This window comes from Salmo salar, chromosome 03, assembly GCF_965601325.2.
Source record: "Salmo salar chromosome 03, fSalSal1, whole genome shotgun sequence".
Classification (NCBI taxonomy): domain Eukaryota; kingdom Metazoa; phylum Chordata; class Actinopteri; order Salmoniformes; family Salmonidae; genus Salmo; species Salmo salar.
Window position 1 is genome coordinate 21,516,017 of NC_138293.1, and position 27,051 is coordinate 21,543,067.

The 27,051-nt window shown below is 46.1% G+C and overlaps 1 protein-coding gene across 4 annotated transcripts in view; it reads right to left on the reverse strand.

The window, feature by feature from the left end:
• LOC106599523 (paired box protein Pax-3) overlaps positions 1-27,051 on the reverse strand; it is a 58,980-nt gene that overhangs the window by 25,782 nt on the left and 6,147 nt on the right. For 2 of the 4 annotated variants that reach the window (XM_045714627.2, XM_014190805.3), the window contains exons 5-7: positions 15,384-15,583; positions 14,531-14,696; positions 13,505-13,725 (exon numbers count right to left, since the gene is read on the reverse strand). In XM_045714627.2, the coding sequence (XP_045570583.1) occupies positions 13,505-13,725; positions 14,531-14,696; positions 15,384-15,583 (587 nt within the window). Of the gene's footprint in view, positions 1-13,504; positions 13,729-14,530; positions 14,697-15,383; positions 15,584-27,051 lie in introns of all 4 variants that reach the window. The other 2 variants (XM_014190806.3, XM_014190803.3) reach the window with 1 other exon arrangement.

Consider the following 27,051-nt stretch of genomic DNA (forward strand, 5'->3'; position numbering starts at 1 on the left):
AGTTAGCAGGCATAATAACCTCTCCCCTCCCTATTCCTCCCTCTCTCCTCTCCTGTCATCCTCTCTCCTCTCCTCCTGTCATCCTCTCTCCTGTCCTCCTGTCATCCTGTCATCCTCTCCTGTCATCCTCTCTCCTCTCCTCCTGTCATCCTCTCTCCTGTCATCCTCTCTCCTGTCATCCTCTCTCCTGTCATCCTGTCACCCCCCCCCCCCTCCTCTCCTCTCCTCTCCTCTCCTCTCCTCTCCCTCCTCCCTCTCCTCTCCTCTCCTCTCCTCTCCTCTCCTGGTTGTGACCATGAGAGACACATTATACTGTGTTCACCCAGACACATGGTTCTTGTTACATCGTTTCCTAACTGACGGACGGACAGGGGAGCCTGCGTCATTTAGGGACCGCACAGTTCCGTTCCTATTTCGTGCTAGCTAGCCTTTTCCCCCAAGAATGACTCTGTGCAATTTTTGCTGTATCCTATAGAATTGAAAAGGTTGTTCATGGAGCCTAATTACTATGTTCAATTTACAGTAGGCCTACCATGAAACATAAAAATGACATAAACATATACAAAACCTATACAAAACCTATGGTAAATAACTTTTTGTCTTCAGTGTGTACTAGATAAAACAGTGTGGTATACTTTTATGAATGACCTTTTGTGTGTTTGGACAGTATAGTAAAGGAGAAAAACAGACGTGAATAACCCATTCCTCTTTCTCTCCCTTTCACCCCACCCCCACCCCTCTCTCTCTCTCTCTCTCTCTTCTCCCTTCCTCCCTCTCCAGCTTTCTCATTTGATGCCCAAATTCACCGTGTCCTTGTGGGGCCAACAAGGAGAGGCCACAGGGTACGTGGGAAAAAGGAGTATGATTCTTTAACACATTTCCAATAAGCGTGTGTGTATGTGTGTGTGTGCGTGGCACTTTTTGTTTCTGATGTCAAGGGTTAAGAGGTCTCCTTGGTGATACATCGTGAACAGCTGCATGAGAGTTCGCGTGAGAAGAGGTGTCGTCAAAACGAGGGGAAAAATAGGTGGAGTGAAAGCGACCGTTAGAGAGATATGAGAGAGAGAGAAGAGAAGAGAGATAGAAGATAAGGGAGAGAGAGAGAGAGAGAGAGAAGACAGCGATAGGAGAGAGAAGAGAGAGAGAAGAGGGAGAGAGAGATAGGAGAGAGGAGATAGCAGAGAAGAGAGAGAAGAGATAGAAGAGATGAGAGAAGAGAAGAGAGAAGAGAGGGGAGGTAAGAGAGGGGAGGTAAGAGAGGGGAGATAAGAGAGGGGAGATAAGAGAGGATAAGGGAGAGAGGAGAGAGAAGAGATAGCAGAGAGAGAAGAGAGGAGAGAAGAGGAGAAGAGAAGAGGAGAGAAGAGAAGAGAAGAGAGGAGAGAGGAGAGAAGAGAGAAGAGAGAGAGGAGAGAAGAGAAAGAGGAGAGAAGAGAAGAGAAGAGAAGGAGGAGAGAAGAGAAGAGAAGAGAAGAGAAGAGAAGAAGAGAAGAGAAGAGGAGAGGAGAGAAGAGGAGAGGAGAGAAGAGAAAGAGGAGAGGGGAGATAAGAGAGAGACAAGACAGAGATAAGAGAGAAGACAGAGAGAAGAGAGAGAAGAGATAGAAGAGATAGAAGAGAGGAGAAGAGAAGAGATAAGAGGAGAGGAGAGAAGAGAAGAGAGAAGAGGAGAGAAGAGAAAGCGGAGAGGGGAGAGAGGGGAGATAAGAGAGGAGAGAGAAGAGAAGAGAGGAGAGAAGAGAGGAGAGAAGAGAAGAGAGGAGAGAAGATAGGGGGAGAGATAAGGGAGAGATGAGATAGGAGACAGAAGAGAGATGAGAGAGAAGACAGAGAAGAGAGATAGGAGAGAGAGGAGAGAAGAAAGAGAAAAAGGAGATAGCAGAGAGAGACGAGATAGGAGAGGAGAGAGATAGGAGAGAGAGAGGAGATAGGAGAGAAGAGAGACAGAAGACAGAGGAGAGAAGAGAAAGAAGAAAGAGAAAATGGAGATAGCTGAGAGAGACGAGATAGGAAAGGAGAGAAGAGAGATAGGAGAGAGAGAAGAGAGAGGAGAGAGATAGGAGAGGAGAGAGAAGAGGGAGAGAAGAGAGAGAAGAGAGAGAAGAGAGAAGAGAGAGAGAAGAGAGAGAAGAGAGAAGAGAGAGATAGGCAGGAGTGTGAAAGACAAAGGGAGACAGAAGAGAATGAAAGTGACAGATCGAGAGAGAGAGAGAGAGAGAGAGAGAGAGAATACTGTGAGAAAAAAAGAGACAGTTTAAAAAAGAGGCATGCTGAACTAATGGTGAATGATTGAAGGATAATCGTGTTGCTTCCCCACCTGGCAGCCACACACACACATACACAACTAACTTTGTGGGGACACACAATTCAGTCCCATTCAAAATCCTATTTCCCTAACCCTAACCTTAACTCGAAAACCTAACCTTAACCCTAAACCTAACCCTAACCCTAACCTATACCTCTAGAAGTAGCATTTAACCTTGTAGGGACCAACAAAATGTCCTCAGTTGGTCCCCCAATTTTGTTTTACTATTCTATAGTTAAACATGTCCACACACAAAAGGCCAGACAGCCACACACTATCTGTCTAAGGGTATGTAATTTACAGGAGCGCTGTCAGAGGAATCTAACCTAATGCGTATGAGGAACATGCTCATGTGTGACTGACTACAAATGGGAAACATATGGAGGTCAACACACCCTATTCATCTCACAGCGTGTGTGTGTGCGCGTGTGTGTGTGTGTTGAGGGTGAGAAAGTATACAGGAAGGTTTTTTTTCTGGAAAGCCAAAATGTGGACATGTTCACACAGCTTTTGGGCTCCTGAGTGACGCAGCGGTCTAAGACACTGCATCTCAGTGCAAGAGGTGTCACTACAGACCCTGGTTTGAATCCAGGCTGTATCACATCCGGCTGTGATTGGGAGTCCCATAGGGCGGCGCACAATTGGCCCAGTGTCGTCCAGGTTTGGCCAGGGTAGGCCGTCATTGTAGATAAGAATTTGTTCTTAACTGACTTGTCTAGTTAAATAAAGGTTACATAATAAAGATGATACCGTATAGATGTGAATTACATGTGGATGTTCTGCTGCTGAGTATTTAACACATATGTCCTCAGAGTTGAGATTAGATAAAGTATTAGAGGGATGATAACTGTGTACAATCCCTTTGATAAGGCAACCTGATCAGAAAAGCCTGTTTGTGTGTGTGTGTGTCAGACTGTGTATGTATTTCTCCAGCTCCTCTGCTCTGTGATTGAAGCCCCGGCGGGGTCTCTGTTTTTCGGTGGTTCCGGGGATTAAGCCTCAACGCTGTGCAAAGCCTGACCGCTCGCTGCGCTGGTGAGAAAGGATTCCACTGGTATGCAACGGATCAGCTAGCCAGACGCCTGAGACCCCATGCGACAGGGATCTAGCCCACAGTACACTGGGCTAGGCTAGAATGGTCATATAGTTCCCTAAGCCTTTATGTTTTACTACCAACCCAAGCACTACCACTCAGGGCATAGGCCGAACTAGTCATAGCATAGGACTAACTCAGTGGCGACATATTCATACACTACTGTTAAAACACCCTATAAACAAAGTGTAACATTCACAGAGCTACAGAAAAACACCACAGGAACTGATTTTTCACTACCTGAAGCCCAAATAACTCCCAATACCACCAAGAAATACCATTCAGCACTGATAAACGATCAGATAACTCAAAAGAAGAATAAACTGGAACAATCCACAGTATTGAGGCTTTGCTGTGTCAGGACTACAGAGTTTACATAGCTTTGTTGGTATGTCTAATTGTAAAGTTTTAGAGGTTTTCATCCACTCACTGCTAATGTCAAAAAAGATATTAATTTACATTCCCTCTCTCGTATTCATTTACATTCCCTCTCTCGTATTCATTTACATTCCCTCTCTCGTATTCATTTACATTCCCTCTCTCGTATTCATTTACATTCCCTCTCTCGTATTCATTTACATTCCCTCTCTCGTATTCATTTACATTCCCTCTCTCGTATTCATTTACATTCCCTCTCTCGTATTCATTTACATTCCCTCTCTCGTATTCATTTACATTCCCTCTCTCGTATTCATTTACATTCCCTCTCTCGTATTCATTTACATTCCATCTCTCGTATTCATTTACATTCCCTCTCTCGTATTCATTTACATTCCATCTCGTATTCATTTACATTCCATCTCGTATTCATTTACATTCCATCTCGTATTCATTTACATTCCATCTCGTATTCATTTACAATCCTCACATAAATGCCATCCAGTCTGAAATGCAAATGAGCATATTCCAGTATAAATCCAAATTTGCAGATGAATACATTAAAACAAATTAGTAAACAAAGTGAGTAATTTGCATAAATTACACACCACATTACTAAGGGATAGATTCCTTCATTGCAATCAATTAGCACACTGGAACGTTCCATGATTGCAATTCCATATGGAAACAAACATTCCCGACGTGTGTGTGAGTGTGTGTGAGTGTGAGTGTGAGTGTGAGTGTGTGTGTGTGTGTGTGAGAGTGTGTGTGTGTGTGTGTGTGTGTGTGAGAGTGTGTGTGAGAGTGTGTGTGTGTGTGAGAGTGTGTGTGAGAGTGTGTGTGGTGTGTGTGTGTGTGTGTGAGAGTGTGTGTGTGTGTGAGAGTGTGTGTGTGTGTGTGTGTGTGTGTGTGAGAGAGTGTGTGTGAGTGTGAGTGTGAGTGTGAGTGTGTGTGTGTGTGTGTGTGTGTGAGAGTGTGTGTGTGTGTTTGAGAGTGTGTGTGAGAGTGTGTGTGTGTTTGTGTGTGTGTGTGTGTGTGAGAGAGTGTGTGTGAGAGTGTGTGTGTGTGTGTGTGTGTGTGTGTGTGTGTGTGTGTGTGTGTGTGTGTGTGTGTGTGTGTGTGTGTGTGTGTGTGTGTGTGTGTGTGTGTGTGTGTGTGTGTGTGTGTGTGTGTGTGTGTGTGTGTGTGTGTGTGTGTGTGTGTGTGTGTGTGTGTGTGTGTGTGTGTGTGCCAGTGGCTTGTATTCATGGAGGGTGTGTGTGTGTGTGTGTGTGTGTGTGTGTGTGTGTGTGTGTGCCAGTGGCTTGTATTCATGGATGCCAAGGGAAGCCAGGCTTCCCCAAAATAATTACTAAGAAAAAAATACATTATTTTGTATCTTTCGTCACTCTGTTTCATAATTTTCCTTCAATTCGCAAAAGGCTATACAGTGAGGGGAAAAAAGTATTTGATCCCTTGCTGATTTTGTACGTTTGCCCACTGACAAAGAAATGATCATACTATAATTTTAAATGGTAGGTTTATTTGAACAGTGAGAAACAGAATAACAACAAAAAAAATCCAGAAAAACGCTTGTCAAGAATGTTATAAAATGATTTGCATTTTAATGAGGGAAATAAGTATTTGACCCCTCTGCAAAACATGACTTTTCTTGTAGTTGGCCACCAGGTTTGCACACATCTCAGGAGGGATTTTGTCCCACTCCTCTTTGCAGATCTTCGCCAAGTCATTAAGGTTTCGAGGCTGACGTTTGGCAACTCGAACCTTCAGCTCCCTCCACAGATTTTCTATGGGATTAAGGTCTGGAGACTGGCTAGGCCACTCCAGGACCTTAAAACCTCTTGGGGCTAGGGGGCAGTATTTTCACGGCCGGATGAAAAACGTACCCAATTTAAACAGGTTACTACTCTGGCCCAGAAAATAGAATATGCATATTATTATTAGATTTGGATAGAAAACACTCTGAAGTTTCAAAAACTGTTTGAATGGTGTCTGTGAGTATAACAGAACTCATATGGCAGGCAAAAACCTGAGAAAAATTGAATCAGGAAGTGGGAGAAATTAGAAATGTAGTTTTTCTTTTGAATCCCTTGAAAAACTACAGTGACATAGGATTTACGTTGCACCTCCTAACTCTTCCATTGGCTGTCAACAATATTTAGGAACTGGTTTCATCCGTCACCGGGCAGAAAATTATGGCTCAGTCAATCAGTGGCCAGTCTGAGGACAGGTGTCTCGTGATGCGCATGCACGTGACTTCGCTGTTCGTTATTTTTCTTCTGGGTTGAATACCTATTGCCTGGTTGTAAAATTATCACAATTTTACGTTAAAAAATACCCTAAAGGATTGATTGTAAACATCGTTTGACGTGTTTCTACAAACGGTAATGGAACTTTGAACATTTCGTCTATGGATTTGCGTCCACGCCACATGGCATTGTAAAGTGTTCTGGATGGGTCAACAAAACTGACATATTTGGACATAAATGATGGACTTTGCAGAACAAATGAACATTTCTTGTGGAAGTGGGACCCTTCTGAGTGCATTCCGCCGAAGATCAGCAAAGGTAAGAAAATATTTCGAACATATTTTTAGAGATTTGTCGATGCCGTGGTTGTAGGCTAACTGTATAGCTTAGCATTGAAGGCTAAGTTCTGTACTCAGAATATTGAACAATGTGCTTTTTCCGTAAAGTTATTTTGAAATCTGACAAAGTGGTTGCATAAAGGAGTAGATTATCTCTAATTCTTTAAATAATTGTTATAAATTTTGTCAACGTTTATGAGTTCTTCTGTAAATGAATGTGCCTATTCACCGGTGTTATGGGGAGAAAACATTTTCTGAACGTTACGCGCCAATGTAAAAATTGGGTTTTTGGATATAAATATGAACTTGATCGAACAAAAAATGCATGTATTGTCTAACATGATGTCCTAGGAGTGTCATCTGATGAAGATTGTCAAAGGTTAGTGCTTAATTTTAGCTGTATATCTGGTTTTGTGACGGCTACCCGTGCTTGGAAAATTGCTTTTTTTTTCCCTCGCTAAGGTGCCATGCTAAAATAATCTAATGTTTTGCTTTCACCGTAAAGCCTTTAGAGTATCTTTAACCTGTTATGGCTAGGGGGCAGTATTTTCACGTCCGGATAAAAAACGTACCCGATTTAATCTGATTATTACTCCTGCCCAGAAACTAGAATATGCATATAATTATTACTCCAAAGTTTCTAAAACTGTTTGAATGGTGTCTGTGAGTATAACAGAACTCATTTGGCAGGCCAAAACCTGAGAAGATTCTGTACCCTGTCTGACCATTTCTTGAGCTTCTTGATTATCTCTATCCAATACAAGGGATCTCTGCTGTTACGTGACACTTCCTACGGCTCCCATGGGCTCTCAGAAGGCGGCAAAAAGCTGAATCGTGGCTTTGCAGGCTCTGGCTGAAAAACATTAGCACGCTTGGATAGTGGCCAGTCACAGTACTATGAGACTCAGGCTCGTGCACGAGTCGACTCCACTCCCGGTCGGAATATTATCGCTTTTTTACGAGGAAAATTGCATAAAAATAGATTTTAAACAGCGGTTGACATGCTTCGAAGTACGGTAATGGAATATTTAGATTTTTTTTGTCACGAAATGTATCGTTCGCGTGACCCTTATTTACACTTCGGATAGTGTCTTGAACGCACGAACAAAACGCCGCTATTTGGATATAGCTATGGATTATTTTGAACCAAACCAACATTTGTTATTGAAGTAGCAGTCCTGGGAGTGCATTCTGACAAAGAACACCAAAGGTAATCAAACTTTTCTAATAGTAAATCGGAGTTTGGTGAAGGCTAAACTTGCTGGGTGTCTAAATAGCTAGCCCTGTGATGCCGGGCTATGTACTCAGAATAATGCAAAATGTGCTTTCACCGAAAAGCTATTTAAAAATCGGACACTTCGATTGCACAAAGGAGTTCTGTATCTATAATTCTTAAAATAATTGTTATGTTTTTTGTGAACGTTTATCGTGAGTAATTTAGTAAATTCACCGGAAGTGTTCTTTGGGAATGCTAGTTCTGAACGTCACATGCTAATGTAAAAAGCTGGTTTTTGATATAAATATGAACTTGATTGAACAAACCATGCATGTATTGTATAACATAATGTCCTAGGGTTGTCATCTGATGAAGATCATCAAAGGTTAGTGCTGCATTTAGCTGTGGTTTTGTTTTTTGTGACATTATATGCTAGCTTGAAAAATGGGTGTCTGATTATTTCTGGCTGGGTACTCTGCTGACATAATCTAATGTTTTGCTTTCGCTGTAAAGCCTTTTTGAAATCGGACAGTGTGGTTAGATAAAGGAGAGTTTTGTCTTTAAAACGTCTAGATGAAAGAGGTTAAAATGCCGTATAATACTTGAATTTTAATTTTGAGATCATAATTTTTTTTATTTCGCGCCGTGCTATCTCACTGGTTGTTGTCCAACCAATCCCGTTAACGGGATTTTATCTCGAAGGGGTCGTCAAGAGGTTAATGTGCTTCTTCTTGAGCCAGTCCTTTGTTGCCTTGGCCGTGTGTTTGGGGTCATTTTCATGCTGGAATACCCATCCACGACCCATTTTCAATGCCCGGGCTGAGGGAAGGAGGTTCTCACCCAAGATTTGACGGTACATGGCCCCGTCCATCGTCCCTTTGATGCGGTGAAGTTGTCCTGTCCCCTTAGCAGAAAAACACCCCCAAAGCATAATGTTTCCACCTCCATGTTTAACGGTGGGGATGGTGTTCTTAGGGTCATAGGCAGCATTCCTCCTCCTCCTAACACGGCGAGTTGAGTTGATGCCAAAGAGCTCCATTTTGGTCTCATCTGACCACAATACTTTCACCCAGTGTCCTCTGAATCATTCAGATGTTCATTGGCAAACTTCAGACGGGCATGTATATGTGCTTTCTTGAGCAGGGGGACCTTGCGGGCGCTGCAGGATTTCAGTCCTTCACGGCGTAGTGTGTTACCAATTGTTTTCTTGGTGACTATGGTCCCAGCTGCCTTGAGATCATTAACAAGATCCTCCCGTGTAGTTCTGGGCTGATTCCTCACCGTTCTCATGATCATTGCAACTCCACGAGGTGAGATCTTGCGTGGAGCCCCAGGCCGAAGGAGATTGACAGTTCTTTTGTGTTTCTTCCATTTGCGAATAATCCCACCAACTGTTGTCACCTTCTCACCAAGCTGCTTGGCGATGGTCTTGTAGCCCATTCCAGCCTTGTGTAGGTCTACAATCTTGTCCCTGACATCCTTGGAGAGCTCTTTGGTCTTGGCCATGGTGGAGAGTTTGGAATCTGATTGATTGATTGCTTCTGTGGACAGGTGTCTTTTATACAGGTAACAAACTGAGATTAGGAGCACTGCCTTTAAGAGTGTGCTCCTAATCTCAGCTCGTTACCTGTATAAAAGACACCTGGGAGCCAGAGATCTTTCTGATTGAGAGGGGGTCAAATACTTATTTCCCTCATTAAAATGCAAATCAATTTATAACATTTTTGACATGCGTTTTTCTGAATTTTGTTGTTATTCTGTCTCTCACTGTTCAAATAAACCTACCATTAAAATTATAGACTGATCATTTATTTGTCAGTGGGAAAACGTACAAAATCAGCAGGGGATCAAATACTTTTTTCCCCTCACTGTATGTCTCTCACCAGAGAAAGCATCTGAGTGAGCAAAACAGCGCCCCTCTCACTCTATATGTAGCCCATCTATCTGATGCTGTCTGGTCAAAAAGGGTATGACATTGTTGCTGCCCGTAGCATTGAATGCAAGGGAAGCCAGCGAGCATTTGGCCTCCCTTAATAATAAAAAATTATAATAATAGCCAATCAGCATTGAGCTAAACTGAGTGAGCTCAACTGTGAATGATCCTGACGCACCAAAATAAAGTGTCAAGGGTATTTGGCCCCGTGTGGCTCAGTTGGTAGAGCATGGTGTTTGCAATGCCAGGGTTGTGGGTTCGATTCCCACGGGGGACCAGTACGGGGGGGAAAAATGTATGAAATGTATGCATTCACTACTGTAAGTCGCTCTGGATAAGAGTGTATGCTAAATGACTAAAATGTCATGTAAATGTATTTGGTATTTTACTAGGATCCCCATTAGCTGTTGCAAAAGCAGCAGCTACTCTTCCTGGGGTCCACACAGAACATGAGATAACACAGAACATTAAACAGCGGTTGACATGCTTTGAAGTACGGTAATGGAATATTTCGATTTTTTTTGTCACGAATTGCGCCATGCGCGTGACCCTGATTTACCATTTCGGATAGTGTCTGGGACGCACGAACAAAACGCCGCTATTTGGATATAACGATGGATTATTTTGGACCAAACCAACATTTGTTATTGAAGTAGCAGTCCTGGGAGTGCATTCTGACGAAGACAACAAAAGGTAATCAAACTTTTATAATAGTAAATCTGATATTGGTGAGTGCTAAACTTGCTGGGTGTCTAAATAGCTAGCCCGTGATGGCTGGGCTATGTACTTAGATTATTGCAAAATGTGCTTTCACCAAAAAGCTATTTTAAAATCAGACATATCGAGTGCATAGAGGAGTTCTGTATCTATAATTCTTAAAATAATTGTTATGCTTTTTGTGAACGTTTATCGTGAGTAATTTAGTAAATTGTTAGCAAATTCCTCTGGAAGTTTGCGGGGGGTATGCTAGTTCTGAACGTCACATGCTAATGTAAAAAGCTGTTTTTTGATATAAATATGAACTTGATTGAACAAAACATGCATGTATTGTATAACATAATGTCCTAGGTGTGTCATCTGATGAAGATCATCAAAGGTTAGTGCTGCATTTAGCTGTCTTCTGGGTTTTTGTGACATTATATGCTAGCTTGAAAAATGGGTGTCTGATTATTTCTGGCTTGGTACTCTGCTGACATAATCTAATGTTTTGCTTTCGCTGTAAAGCCTTTTTGAAATCGGACAGTGTGGTTAGATAAAGGAGAGTCATGTCTTTAAAATGCTGTGAAATAGTCATATGTTTGAAAAATTGAAGTTTTTGTATTTTTGAGGAATATGTCATTCGCGCCACGCCTATCATTGGATATTGGAGCAGGTGTTCCGCTAGCGGAACGTCTAGATGTAAGAGGTTAATAGACATCTCAAGGACAGAACTACATTAATTTAAAAATGACACACGTAGCCTACATATCAATACATACACACAAACTATCTAGGTCAAAAAGGGGAGAGGCGTTGTGCCGTGAGGTGTTGCTTTATCTGTTTTTGAAACTAGGTTTGCTGTTCATTTGAGCAATATGAGATGGAAGGGAGTTCCATACAATAATGGCTCTATATAATACTGTACTCTTTGTTCTGTATTTGGGGACTGTGAAAAGACCCCTGGTGGCATGTCTGCTGGGGTAAGTGTGTGTCAGAGCTGTGTGTAAGTTGACTATGCAAACTGTTTAGAACATTCAACACAATGTTTCTTATAAAAAGAAGAAGTAACGCAGTCAGGGAAGCTAGTTTGGATTTGGCTTCACACCAATCACATCACACCAAAAGCCAAACGTAATTTACAAAAAAAATGTAATTGAGCATCTCGTTGTGTTGTTGTCCTCCGATGGCTAGCTATCTAGCTAAAATTGACCCATTCCTAAAATAGCCAAGGATGAAGACAGGGATTTGGACTTGTGGTTTTACTTAATTCTCTGTATTGGTCAATGATTATAACGGCGATTCGGATCCAACCATAAATTCATACATTGTGCCCCTTGTCTGAGAGGATGGAAATTCAATATGTAGCTAGATGTAGTAGGCTAACGTTAACTAGCTGGCTCACTGTTGCCCATGAAAGGAAGTTAGGCTAGCAGCAAGAATTTTAGTCAGGTAGCCTAGGACAACAAAAACTAAAAGCTTGTACTGTATGACAGTCATGGACCGTTTCAGCAACATGAAAGACAGGAGGATGGCATTGGCATTTCTCTACAAGTAGGGTGAGTCAACATGTTTGTTCTACTTGCAATCATGCACTCACGCACGCACTCACACACACATAAATCAGTACCATGGACAGCCCCGTCATATTTAGCTTACGTTGATTGGACTACATCTTTTTTGGTATCTTTTAGTTGTCACTGTGTTGAAATGGTGCTGGAATAGTGGAGGCAGCTCCTGTTTTCTTTGCGTCTTGTGGTAACACCTCTGTGGTTCTAAATCAATAGTTATTTAGTGGTCGAAAATGTGAGAAACATTAACTTGCTTGACCATGCAGTAGGTCATGTAACTGTTTGTTACATGCAATATGCTTTGTGGACTCCACCAGACAGATGTTGCTCTCCAGTTTTGTGATGAAACACAGGTGTGGTTGAATTTATTCTGCCACTGTGTCTTATTATTGTCTCTGCATTTAGGCCTATACATCACAGTGTCAAGGCATATGAATTAACAGGTTACAGAGCAAATAACACAATTATACACATAGGTTGTAATATGGCTTATTTTTCCTGGCTTGGCTTCCCCAGTGATTTTACCCACACACCTCTACTGCTGTGTGCTTGCACATGTGTGCATGTCTCCCTATGCAAGCTAAAATGGCCACTCTCTCTAAGCTAAAGGAAAGCCCAGTTTGTCTCAGGGAGGCTGATGGTGAAAACACCTACGAGAGAGAAGCACCTTTGGCCTCCAAGCAGAGTAAAAGTAATCTAATGGATTTGGCCTCCTAGTAGAGAAGAAGGCATCTACTGTGTGTGAAGTCTACTCTACTCACAGCTAATCACACATGGAATAGTGTTACCAAGGGGTGGCTTGTGGCTAGTTAGCACTAGCTTGTGAAGGAACCAATGTGGTTGGGTCAATGCTGTTCAAGTAGTTAAAGTAGTCAATTATCGTCCATTTCCCAAATGGTTTTACAGATCACCAGGTTGTCATTGCTGATGAAAATGACAAGCAAACACACACCCACCCACAGGGTTCCCCTTGTCATAGAAAGAGAGGAAGATGTGCCTGAAGTCTTTGTTTTTATCACCACTAAGCAGGACACTGATGGAGGCCTGAGAACCTCTCTCTCTCTCATGGGGTGAGGACCCAGCATGCATTGCGTGGGGCCTGGCCACCCTTTGTGGCAGTTAAAAAGCTTGTTTTCCGCCTGTTAGGACGGTCCCGTCGCCGCGTACCGAACCCGCCATGGACGCTGATGACTGTGTAATCGGCCATAATTGTCTTTTCAGTTTTCATTTGTGTCATCTTCCTCTCTCACACTCCCTCCATCTTTTATTGTCTCATGTCTATTCATATGCTAGCGGTCCATATTCAAATGAGAACTGAACTGAAATTATTTAGTATCATGTATTGTTGACAAACATCCGGTTTTGAGTTTGTCACATGTTTGACTACCTTGTTGAAAATGATGAGATTTACTGTTGAGATGCTACTGAAAGGCTTAAGACATGCTGTTGAAATGTTGCTGATAGTTTGATAAACATCTGTAGAACATCTGAGAAAATACATCTTCTGAATGTTATCTAGAACCAACCGCTAAACAGGATTTTTCCATTCCTATACTAAATGTCTTATTGAAACTATGGAATCCACATGTTGCAGAGCGGAACATAGGCAAGCTCTTCTATGTGCGCTGCTGCTAAATGTAAGTCTCTTTGGATAATAAAGTCTGCTGCTAAATGTCATATAGGATTATTCTATTAGCTAGAGTCGGGACTGAACAGTGAACTGACCTGTGGTGAGAGACCATTGCTGATGCTGGGGTTGACTGAGTTGGAGTGGCCGGACGGGGGCACGAAGCTTTCCGAGTAGCCGGAGAAGCCATGGCGTCCAGAAGACAGGCAGTAGGCAGAACTACCGTCCTGGGCCCCCGCTGAGGAGCCGAGCCCACCCTGGTGCACCGAGGTGGGGGGGAGGGGCTGAGGCCTGAGGACTGTACTGGGCTGCTCTGACACTGCTGGGAGAGAACGATGGAGAGAGGGAAAGAGAGAGAGAGAGAAAGGAGGAATGGATTAATGCTAGGCTATTCATTTTGAGTCAAATACATCAAGTCATGGACTGTTCTCTCTGCTACCGCACGGCAAGCAGTAGCGATGCACCAAGACTGGAACCAACAGGACCCTGAACAGCTTCTATCCCCAATCCATAAGACTGCTAAATAGTTAACCAAATAGCTGCCCGGGCTTTCTGCATTAACCCTTTTTGCACTAACTCTTGTCTCATCACATACGCTGCTGTTACTGCTCATTAACTATCCTGTTGCCTAGTGACTTTATCCCTACCTATATGTACATATCTATCTAAATTACCACATACCCCTGCACATCGACTCGGTACTGGTACCCCGTGTATATAACCAAGTTATTGTTACTCATTGTGTACTTATTCTCTCTGCATTGTTGGGAAGGGCCCGTAAGTAAGTATTTTACTTTTAGTCTACACCTGTTGTTAACGAAGCCTGTGACAAATAACACTTCCACTACAAGACCATGGTACTTTCCTACGGAGCAGCAAGAGGAACTGTCCTTCCTTACCTTCAGGCTCTGCTCAAACCTTACACCCCAACCCGAGCACTCTGTTCTGCCACCTCTGGTCTCTTGGCCCTCCCACCCCTACGTGAATGCACTAACTTTAAGTGCCACTCTGGACAATAGCTCCTGCTAAATGACTAAAATGTAAAATGTGATTTGTAGATGAGCTTTGGTGTGCACGTATAAAACAAGATCTGAGAGAGAAATAGAAGGTGAAGTTGTGCTCACTTTGTGATATGGAGGTGGGAGGGTAGGGGCTGTCTGACAGCTGATAGGGCTGCAAACTCGACATGGCCGAAGGTGGGAAACCGCCAGGGATCAGGTGATTAAATGCCATCAGCTGATTGGCTCCTGCCTGTTTCCTCCACCTGGCTCTCCTGTTGCTGAACCACACCTAATAAAAATCAAATAAAAGATGTGAGAATCAATTATTGTGAAAAATAGAAAATCTGTGTGTGTGAATGCTAACGTGTATTCATTGTGTGTGTATTTAAACACTTCGGTGCATGTGTGTGTATTTGTGTGTGTGTGCATGTGTGAATAGGCATGCCTAGGTGAGAGTATTCATTGTGTGTGTGCGTGTGCGTGTGTGCGTGTGCGTGTGCGTGTGCGTGTGTGTGTGTGTGTGTGTGCGTGTGCGTGTGCGCGCGCGCTGTAGCCTCAAGCAGAACAGACATAGAGATACAGTATGAACATCTGGAGCCCAGTGAAACCACAGTGACATCACCTCCTTGTCTAACTCAGTCACGGGTTTACATAGAGACTAGTGTAAATCAAGCACATAAACCAATGAAATCCCTTTATCTATCTTAATAAAGACTTTCTAATTCAGGCTTCTATTTTAGTTTCTTTTCATGAATATTTTTTACAAAAGAGGTCAAAACAGGAAACTCTCATAACTGAAGACACAGTAGGGTGTGTGTGTGTGTGTGTGTGTGTGTGTACAGCTGAATCAGGACAGAGGTCTCGTGACTGATGTCTGGAGGGGGTGTATGGGACTGTGGAAAAAGACCTCCATAATGTGTGTGTGTGTGTGTGTGTGTGTATTCCTGCCTATGTGTGTGTATTGGTCTTCACTAACCTGTACTCTGGCCTCTGTGAGTTTGGCCCTCTGAGCTAGCTCTTCTCTGGTGTATATATCTGGGTAGTGCGTTCGTTCAAAAGCTCTCTCCAGCTCTTCCAGCTGCTCGGCTGAAAAGGTGGTCCTACTGCGACGCTGTTTCCTCTTCAGTGGCAGGCCCGGCTCCGAGTCCACATCCGAACCCTCGTCTGAGTGGCTGGCTGCAAACACGCAACACATAATGGTTATTCTGATTGGCCGTCTGGAAAAACTAAATGAGGAAAGCTGTTATTTTTATGGAAGAGAACAACAAAATGCCAGAAGACTTGGAATGTAAAGTAAACGCTTGCACCTTTATTAGCGAGACACACGGAAGCAACAGGTGTCAAAGATTTAGTATAAATCCTGCAATGTAATATAATGACTAAGGCCCAGAGTTTTCCTGGGCAGCTCCTGTCAGGGAATAACTTATCTAGTTCTCCCCCAACTATGACTAGGAGCTTATGGCTTTCACAGGGAGAGATCACTTTAAATATATCCTGAACACCCCTTTTTAACTCCCCACAAGCACCAGTGGATCATAAGGTGATCAAAAGAGAGCCCAGTGTGACCAGTAGTCTGCTTAAACATGGATTAAAGGAGTCGTATCCCTGTAGGGCAAAGTAGGATATCCCTACGCCTCTAGTCTCATTCATGCTGGGCGCACTGTGGAGATAGCATTCTATAGAGGAAGACAAGCAGGGAGAGAGGCGCCTATCACCAGGCAGGTGCTGCCTAATCTGCCAACATAAGTGACAGGGTTGCCATTTTGGATGAAACATTTATCCCAGATTGTGGCTTTAATCTGTTTGCTCAGTTAAGGGCTGCTGGACAGAGGGACAGACAGAGGGACAGACAGAGGGACAGACAGAGGGACAGACAGAGGGACAGACAGAGGGACAGACAGAGGGACAGACAGAGGGACAGACAGAGGGACAGACAGAGGGACAGACAGAGGGACAGACAGAGGGACAGACAGAGGGACAGACAGAGGGACAGACAGAGGGACAGACAGACAGACAGACAGACAGACAGACAGACAGACAGACAGACAGACAGACAGACAGACAGACAGACAGACAGACAGACAGACAGACAGACAGACAGACAGACAGACAGACAGACAGACAGACAGACAGACAGACAGACAGACAGACAGACAGACAGACAGGGCCTTTAAGGCCTAATTCAGCAGAAGAGTGGTGAATGAAGGCTTGAGTCTGAGAGACTGAACAACTAAAGCAGTGCATGGGGGGAGGCTAGCCGTCTATTAAATAATGATTAGGCTCCTCAAACTAGCGTGACAGCCACCCATTGTCTGCCATTACGTGTATGCAATGCCCTCGACACACACACACACAAAATGTATACACACCCACACCCACACATGCATCTGCTGTGTCTAGGACCTCTGATTTCACGCGTTTCCAACGCAGATGGCTACAGATAGAAAGGGTTAAACTCCACTCCCTTGAGCTCCTTGCCTGAGACCATCTAATCATGAAGTCAGACAGAAGTTGGGACAGAGCTTTAAATAGGACCTATGTGAGCCACAAGTCTGTGCTCCTAAAATCTGAGGCAAATAAAGTTAGATTCTGGTGATAGTATTTCCCAAATCAATTCCACTGCATGTCTCACATTGAGGCATCAGAGAGGAGGAAAGGGACACAGAGAAGTGGAGAGAGAATGGTTAATGGAGGTAACCTCTCCTCTTGTTTCCCCTCCTCTCTTCTCTTCTCCCCTCCTCTCCTCTCCTCTCCTTTCCCCTCCTCCTGCTCCTCTCCTTTCCCCTCCTCCTCCTCCTCTCCTTTCCCCTCCTCTCCTTTCCCCTCCTCCCCCTCCTCCTCTCCTTTCCCCTCCTCCTCTCCTCTCCTTTCCCCTCCTCCTCCTCTCCTTTCCCCTCCTCCTCCTCCTCTCCTTTCCCCTCCTCCCCTCCTCCTCCTCCCCTTTCCCCTCCTCCTCCTCCCCTTTCCCCTCCTCCTCTCCTTTCCCCTCCTCCTCCTCTCCCCTCCTCCTCTCCTTTCCCCTCCCCTCCTCCTCTCCTCTCCCCTCCTCCTCCTCTCCTTTCCCCTCCTCCTCTCCTTTCCCCTCCTCCTCTCCTCTCCTCCTCCTCTCCTTTCCCCTCCTCCTCTCCTTTCCCCTCCTCCTCCTCTCCCCTCCTCCTCCTCTCCTTTCCCCTCCTCCTCTCCTTTCTCCTCCTCTCCTTTCCCCTCCTCCTCCTCTCCTTTCCCCTCCTCCTCCTCCTCTCCTTTCCCCTCCTCCTCCTCCTCTCCTTTCCCCTCCTCCTCCTCTCCTTTCCCCTCCTCCTCCTCCTCTCCTTTCCCCTCCTCCTCCTCCTCCTCCCCTTTCCCCTCCTCCTCCTCCCCTTTCCCCTCCTCCTCTCCTTTCCCCTCCTCCTCCTCTCCCCTCCTCCTCTCCTTTCCCCTCCCCTCCTCCTCTCCTCTCCCCTCCTCCTCCTCTCCTTTCCCCTCCTCCTCTCCTCTCCTCCTCCTCCTCTCCTTTCCCCTCCTCCTCTCCTTTCCCCTCCTCCTCCTCTCCCCTCCTCCTCCTCTCCTTTCCCCTCCTCCTCTCCTTTCTCCTCCTCTCCTTTCCCCTCCTCCTCCTCTCCTTTCCCTCCTCCTCCTCTCCTTTCCCCTCCTCCTCCTCCTCTCCTTTCCCCTCCTCCTCCTCCTCCTCCCCTTTCCCCTCCTCCTCCTCCCCTTTCCCCTCCTCCTCTCCTTTCCCCTCCTCCTCCTCTCCCTCCTCCTCTCCTTTCCCCTCCCCTCCTCCTCTCCTCTCCCCTCCTCCTCCTCTCCTTTCCCCTCCTCCTCTCCTCTCCTCCTCCTCCTCTCCTTTCCCCTCCTCCTCTCCTTTCCCCTCCTCCTCCTCTCCCCTCCTCCTCCTCTCCTTTCCCCTCCTCCTCTCCTTTCTCCTCCTCTCCTTTCCCCTCCTCCTCCTCTCCTTTCCCCTCCTCCTCCTCCTCTCCTTTCCCCTCCTCCTCCTCCTCTCCTTTCCCCTCCTCCTCCTCCTCTCCTTTCCCCTCCTCCTCCTCCCCTCCTTTCCCCTCCGCCTCCTCCCCTCCTTTCCCCTCCTCCTCCTCTCCTTTCCCCTCCTCCTCCTCTCCTTTCCCCTCCTCCTCTCCTTTCCCCTCCTCCTCTCCTTTCCCCTCCTCCTCTCCTTTCCCCCCCTCCTCCTCCTCCTCCTCCCCTTTCCCCTCCTCCTCCTCCTCTCCTTTCCCCTCCTCCTCCTCCCCTCCTTTCCCCTCCTTTCCCCTTCTCCTCTTTCCCCTCCTCTCCCCTCCTCTCCTTTCCCCTCCTCTCCCCTCCTCTCCTTTCCCCTCCTCCTCCTCCTCCCCTTTCCCCTCCTCCTCCTCCTCTCCTCCTCCTCCTCTCCTTTCCCCTCCTCCTCTCCTTTCCCCTCCTCCTCTCCTTTCCCCTCCTCCTCCTCTCCTTTCCCCTCCTCCTCCTCTCCTTTCCCCTCCTCCTCTCCCCTCCTCCTCCTCTCCCCTCCCCCTCCTCTCCTTTCCCCTCCTCCTCCTCTCCTTTCCCCTCCTCCTCCTCCTCCCCTTTCCCCTCCTCCTCCTCCTCTCCCCTCCTCCTCCTCTCCCCTCCTCCTCTCCTTTCCCCTCCCCTCCTCCTCTCCTCTCCCCTCCTCCTCCTCTCCTTTCCCCTCCTCCTCTCCTCTCCTCCTCCTCTCCTTTCCCCTCCTCCTCTCCTTTCCCCTCCTCCTCCTCTCCCCTCCTCCTCCTCTCCCCTCCTCCTCTCCTTTCTCCTCCTCTCCTTTCCCCTCCTCCTCCTCTCCTTTCCCCTCCTCCTCCTCTCCTTTCCCCTCCTCCTCCTCTCCTTTCCCCTCCTCCTCCTCCTCTCCTTTCCCCTCCTCCTCCTCCCCTCCTTTCCCCTCCTTTCCCCTTCTCCTCTTTCCCCTCCTCTCCCCTCCTCTCCTTTCCCCTCCTCCTCCTCCTCCCCTTTCCCCTCCTCCTCCTCCTCTCCTCCTCCTCCTCTCCTTTCCCCTCCTCCTCTCCTTTCCCCTCCTCCTCTCCTTTCCCCTCCTCCTCCTCTCCTTTCCCCTCCTCCTCTCCCCTCCTCCTCCTCTCCCCTCCCCCTCCTCTCCTTTCCCCTCCTCCTCCTCTCCTTTCCCCTCCTCCTCCTCTCCTTTCCCCTCCTCCTCCTCCTCCTCCCCTCCTCCTCCTCCGCCTCTCCCCTCCTCCTCCTCCTCTCCCCTCCTCCTCCTCCTCCGCCTCTCCTCTCCAGATTTAGGAGGTTTAATTAAAAAGAGCCAGGCAGACAGGCGAGCTGGGCTCCCGTCTCTCCAGTCCCCTCAGCGTCAGCCCCTGGAGCCGAGCAGGAAATGCTTGTGCTGGTTGCCAGTGAAAGCCCGTCCAGGCATTACACGGGGATTTTAGCTCTGGGAATTCTGCTCCGGCTCTGGAACGCCAAAATCAAGATTCCGACGCCGGGAAGAGCTCTTTAATAGATTCGGACCAGGGGTACCGGACAGAGCATTGAGAGCAGAGAGACTCATGGGAGAGTTGTTGGACGTGAAGAGCAAATATCCATCAGGGCAGATAGTTTCAGCCGTGATTTCGAATACTGGTCTGGCTAGGACGTTTGTGGTACTTTGGCAGCAATGATGAGGAGAGGCTTCGGAACACAGCATGGAACTTAACTGAAAACTGAAAAAAGTATAGTGAAGGATTTTTTCAGAAAACTAGTATTTTGGATACTACCACTTAATCTCAAATTCTGCCCCAAAAGCCACTGGACTTGTTAGTCAAATCATTCACAAAACAAGAAAGGGATTAATCAAGAGATAAACAAGATAAAGACTAAACAAACTTCACAGTCATTACCATTTAAAGGAGAGAAGAGATAGAAAAGAAGGAGAGAGAGAGCTAGAGCTGAAAATGAGAGACTCTGAATGACAGAGGGAGAGTTCATAAAGCTCCCCAGCGGCTCTGTATCATGTTAGCTGCAGGGTGGAGGTAGAGCATTCCTCTTTTACTCGCTCTCTTTCTCCTCGCTCCCTGTTTTTATTATTAGTAACTGCCACGAAAACTACATCACGGCCACTCCGTTAATGGCAAATGACAGTGTTACTTTTGTCATCCTCCGGACCTTTTTTTTCTCTCTTTCTCTCTCTTTAGGAGTGATGTGGCCTGGGTTCCTTTGTATGGCGGAGGGGAGAGGCCTGGCAGGGCTCTATTGGGTCAATTTCCACGCTCCATCTGTAGGATCCATCAGGGCTGCCCAGGCCCGCATTCAGGGCCCTGTCACCTGCCCGGCAGGGGAGTGGGGGGCTGGGGGAGCTGAGGGAGGCGAGGGGGGGTGGTGGAGCAAGGGGGGGGAGCACAAAGAGGGCCAGAGAGGGGCCATTGGGGGCTGTGGAGGGGCACAGCAGGGGAGCGCCCCCCTATCCCACCTTCCACCTACACCCAGAGGGGCACGGGGAGTGGAGGAGGCGTGGGGGGGTTAAGAGAGGGGGGGTAACTGAGAGGGGAGCTGAATGCACCTGGAGAAGAGTGTATGTTGGCAGGGGTTCAGGGGTGCTATAGAGGGAACCAGGATGGCAGGACAGGAGGGAGATAAATTGGGGATGCTCTCTACTCCCTTGCTCTGTGCCGTTCATTCTTAAAACTGTCCCTTACATCACGTCTATTTCCATCAATTCACTTCCCTGTTTCTTGTTACTCATGCTCTCTCTACATCCCCTCGCCACAACAGCTTTTGAGTATGAGAAGACCAAGCACGTTCCGACGTGGCGGAGGATCGAGACGAGAGGGGTTGGCAGGCGCAGGAACCCGGAGCAACAGAGTTCCCACACATTCCCGTCAGCAAACAGGAGAAGAGGATAGTAAACACACAAAGGGAGGCCTCGACCTCCTCACTTCAACACCCAAATCAAATGTTACGCTGGAGCTAAAGCACCAGGGTGCTGAGAATACAAAATACTCAACAGTTTGGCTGTGTCTCTGACCACAATGGGAAGATAGATTATTATCCCTGAGGGGGAAATTGGTTTTGCTGTTGAATTACCCAGTAAAATAGACATTTAAACAAAGCAGGACAAGGCCAGTAGATAAAGGATACATTGCATAAGGATGGCAGAGTGCCACAGTAGGGATAGACAGAGAGATAGATTTAAACAGGTAGTTTGTGTTAGACAGTGCTTGTCTCAAACTATTACAGACATTTATGTGCTGTTCACACAGAAACCAGCTCTAACACATGCACGCACGCACAAACACACGCAAGCACACACACACACACACACACACACACACACTGACTTAGAGGACACACACAAAAAAAGCACACACACAAACCTGAGTTAAAATAATGCTTTATCGATCCAGGGAGCAGACAGGCAGGGCACACACACACACACACACACAGATGTGAGCCGTCAAGCTGTCCCTGTCCATTACGATCACCTGTAGTAGAAGTGTATTTAACAAGAGGAAAACCTCCACACAGACCAGACCTCCAATAGGGACTGGCTTTGTTGACTGTGTAGAGTGCAGTGGCCAAGACAAGACACACCCTGGCAAGCATTCAACTCTCCACCCTACTCTGAGATGTCAATATGAGGAGAGACATCACTCACACACAGTGACTGATACACACACAGAGAGAGAGAGAGAGAGAGAGAGAGTCGGCAACACACACACACACAGAGAGAGTTGCCAATACACACACACACACACACAGAGAGTTGTCAATACACACACACACAGAGAGTTGTCAATACACACACACACTAAAATACAACCTGTGCACTCCCTGCTTTTGCAATCTCAGCATAAAGACGTAAAATGAGAAAGAAAGCGAGAGAGAGGAATAGAAAAGGAGAGAAGCTTAAAGAGAGAAAGGGTTTAGAGGGAGGGCCATATGGGGTTGTTTATGACGAGAACGGTCATGGGGGCGGGCAGCCCATCCTCTAGGGGTTCTTACTAGAGAGGGTAATTGAGCTGCTGACATGTGTTCCCCTGCACCCAAAACAAAAGGCAGAAGAGACAAATAAACTAGCTATTTGCCCAGGGAAGTAGATCTGGCCCTTTCAGAGAGTAGGACTCACTGGCCTACTCACTGAATAAAACAGTACATCATCGCCATGGAGGCGTGACAGGGAAATGCTAGGGCCAGACCCAGCAGATGCACACGGGGCATAATGGTTAACTGAGAGCTTTTGACCCCAGCTGGAGTTAACAGTGTGGGGAGAAAGAGAGGAGAAAGAAGGGAGGATGGGGAGGAAGAGCGGAGTGGGGCCTGGCTCTCACTTGACTTTCTAAGGAGCCCCCAGGAGTCTGTGCCAGCTGCCTGGGAATGAGGAGGGGAGGTAGGAGAGAGAGAGAGAGAGAGAGAGAGAGAGAGAGAGAGAGAGAGAGAGAGAGAGAGAGAGAGAAAAGGGGAAGACAATGGTAGAAAGGGAGATATGGGAGAGCTGGCTTCAGAGATCACACACAAAGAGAGTCAGCGATATGACGTTAAAAAGATGTATCACTCTCTAATATAGCTGAAGTGGAAAAAAGCCCCAAACGGCCCAGTGCAGGGCATTATGTGGACCCAGTGTGGGGCATCTTATTATTTAGTTCCAGTGGGGTGGAGTGAGGTGACAGTTTCACGGTGGCATTGCCACCCCCAGAGAAGGGACAAAGCAGCGGCACAGCACCCATGCAGGGCCACATGAACAGGCCAGTCTGCCACACGTTCCCCCCCCAGCACTGACCCACCCCTGCCCAGCCGCCCAAGCCACCCGCTCCCCAGGTGCATAATGGGCCTACTCTCACAGTTTCACACCGAGCAATCACCATCATCATTCCAATTCACTTTAGCATTACACATCCATGCAGGATTTCCATGTAATATAGGATGTCTATGTAATATGTTCTATAGCCCAGAGGAACGGAACGGGAGTCCATTAGCTGTCATGGTGAACTAAACATTATTCTAACCCTCTCTTCCTGAGGAGGAGATAGTTTTAACAGGCAGTGACCCCGAGCCGCCCTCTGACCCTGCCCAAACCACACTGCCATGTACTGCCGGAGATGGGAGGGGGACAGGAGAGGGGCGGGTGGGGGCTACCTACCCCTTTACAGCCCAACATCACCTCTCCACAAAACATCATAGGCAGTGAACGGCCAGAGAGTTCAACCACCGTCACATTCCTCAGTTTCTCTTTTCCATAACAAATGTTTTTGGCTGTGATGTGTCTGTCTTTCTGTTTCTCCCTTCACTGGTTAGTCTGTCTATCCTGGTTCCTTTAGTTTTACATTTTGACATTTGTGGGATTTTTTAAAGCTTCTCTCACAGAAGTGAGAGATTGATCGAGTCGAAGACAGTTGAGATGTACGAATACTGATGAAAAAACAGCTGCAGATATTTTTCTTTCGTGAGAAAACAGCTAAAAAAGAGCCACGAAATTACTCTACCGTGTCCCTTCCCTTCTACGCTGAACTAAACTGCTATTCAACAACAAAAAAGCCTGGCTAAACAAAGTTAAGTGATTGACAACGCTGTCTGGCTTTACTCAATTAACTATCTCATTGTGTCCGAACCTTTTTTGCCAGGAGTCCCCTCGCCCTCGGCCCCCCCGACTCCATTCTCTTCCAACTCCTTTATCCTCAACCATCACAGAGTTTTGCTTGGCTAATATTTCCAAGGAAATAGAGAGCTCTTTTTATACAGGGACTCCTCTCCTTAACCTTCCATTGGTCGCTCTTCTCTTCTCTCTTTCTCTTTCAGCCACTTCAAACTGTCTCTCAGGGCAGTGGGGAGAATGTGACGAAGTCTATCAGCAACGAGTGGCAGGTCCAGGGCAGGACCCCGCTCCCTCACTTCAAAGTTGCCCTGCATTCATTAATTGTCCTTTGAATTATATCATGCCGATCACAATGCGGGTGCCAGTGGAGAAAGAAGCTTTAATGAAGCATAGAGCCATTCACTTGCAGATAAGCCAGTCTTGAGAGTGATGCTGTGACGTAGGCTAAAGTGAATGTGGTGTGTATAGCTAGGGTGAGAGGAGGAAATCTGGAAGTGAATAGGAGGGGGGATGCTTTTGAATGCAACACTAACTGATGCAATCTGTTTCCACTAGCATAGCTACATTCTCTAAAAATGCTAGCCAGCAGAATCTGGACGTCGCTAACTAACCAGCTGACAATATTTTAAATGGTTTGCAGGAAACGACAACACACTAGAGAAGTTTAAAAAAAAAAAGTTGTAGTTTATTTTTAACGATCACTAACTTTATCTTTATCACTTTATCCAAGAAAACAAGGAAATTCATCCAAGGGGGAAAAGTTGACATTAAACATATAAATATGTGACTATCAAGCTGTTTCTTTGTTTGACTACTTGTGGTGACATTCAGGCACGTCACCCGTGATTCAAGTCAGTATTCGACGTCCATTCATGTCTGAGGAGGTCGGGAGATGAGGTGGAAACCAGCAGTGAGCACTGTTACCTTCAACTAGGTTTGGGTTTTGCTAGGCCATTGTGGACAGGGATGGTAGAGGGGAATAAGCATAAGTAGGTTTGGGTTTTGCTAGGCCATTGTGGACAGGGATGGTAGAGGGTAATAAGCATCTGCCTCTGATTCCAAAGGTGGTATGTTCAAATATCGCAATAGAAAGTTGTTTTTTAGATTTTTGTTTTAAGCCTAACCCAAACCTTAACCATTCAGAGTTAATGCCTAACTTTAAGAATTGGATTTAATGCCTAAACTTAATCCTAACCTTAAAAATTCTGAGTTAATGCTTACACTTAACCTTAGACACTTCAAAATTGGACGTTTGGAACAACGTCAAAATTTGGAATTTGAGAAACATGGATGATCGTCTAATTCTGACGTGAGACTGTGAGAGCTGGTAGGACACCTAACACCTAGGATACATCCACTATTAATCTATCACTGAGGATAAAAACTCTGATCCCTCTATCAAACATCAATCTCCTAGAAACAGATGCTATATGCCAGGTATTGTGGATTTGGATTTTTGGTTTGGCATATTGTTACAGTACAGTTCCACTGGCCAAGTTCAGTTGGGTTTACATAAGTAGTTATAACCCAGGCAGGGAGACAGCCATGGATCACACACACAGAGTCAAAACCCAGCTTTTCTCTACTCTAGGATTTCTCTGTTGCTATGCCTGGAGGCAGAGATGGAAAGTAGCCTGTAGAAAACATTCCATTGGTTGCAATGAGGCTTTTGTTTGTTGTGACTGGAGACAGTCTCCCATCTCTCTCTCAATCCCCCCTGCTTAATTCACTAAAACAGCAACAACAACAAAAACGCATGGACCTGGACATTAAAGAAATACAGAAAATCAATGTCTATCTTCCCTGATGGTTTTTCCCTGTTCATCTTCCCTGGTGGTTTTCCCTGTTCATCTTCCCTGTTTATCTTCCCTGGTGGTTTTCCCTGTTCATTTTCCCTGGTGGTTTTCCCTGTTCATCTTCCCTGGTGGTTTTCCCTGGTCATCTTCCCTGGTGGTTTTCCCTGGTCATCTTCCCTGATGGTTTTCCCTGTTCATCTTCCCTGGTGGTTTTCCCTGTTCATCTTCCCTGGTGGTTTTCCCTGTTCATCTTCCCTGGTGGTTTTCCCTGTTCATCTTCCCTGGTGGTTTTCCCTGTTCATCTTCCCTGATGGTTTTCCCTGTTTATCTTCCCTGGTGGTTTTCCCTGTTCATCTTCCCTGGTGGTTTTCCCTGTTCATCTTCCCTGATGGTTTTCCCTGTTCTACTTCCCTGTTCATCTTCCCTGATGGTTTTCCCTGTTCTACTTCCCTGGTGGTTTTCCCTGTTCATCTTCCCTGATGGTTTTCCCTGTTCTACTTCCCTGTTCTACTTCCCTGATGGTTTTCCCTGTTCTACTTCCCTGGTGGTTTTCCCTGTTCATCTTCCCTGATGGTTTTCCCTGTCCTACTTCCCTGTTCTACTTCCCTGATGGTTTTCCCTGTTCTACTTCCCTGTTCTACTTCCCTGATGGTTTTCCCTGTTCTACTTCCCTGATGGTTTTCCCTGTTCTACTTCCCTGATGGTTTTCCCTGTTCTACTTCCCTGATGGTTTTCCCTGTTCTACTTCCCTGATGGTTTTCCCTGTTCTACTTCCCTGATGGTTTTCCCTGTTCTACTTCCCTGATGGTTTTCCCTGTTCTACTTCCCTGATGGTTTTCCCTGTTCTATCTGAGGGGGTATCGGTGTATTCCTGACCTGAGCTTGTACTAGGCTATTACTGACTGACTGTGTGATATAGATGGGTCTATTGACATTTCTAAATGCCCTGGGAGAATAGGCATTATGGAACGTTCTAATTGGTTTATATGGTTTGAGCATATACATTCAGACAAATCATATCAGTCATTGATATGATTACACATCAACCACATTTTTGCAAAGTATGCATATTACGGTGTATTCATGCTATGTTGAAAAATGTCTCACTTTCTCCGTAATCAATATCTTTCTCTCTCTCCCTGTATCCCTCTGTCTCAATCTCTACTCTCTCTTAGTCCATGCCAAAGTAGTGGGGAGCCATTTTCCCCACTTTATTTACACAAACAAAGTCCTACTCAGTTTCTTTGACAAAAGCAGCTAAATCTTTCATGTTTTGTCAGCACTTGATTCCTCCTGTCCCCTGGCTATTTGCCTGCCCCAAGACAATGGAGCCAGGA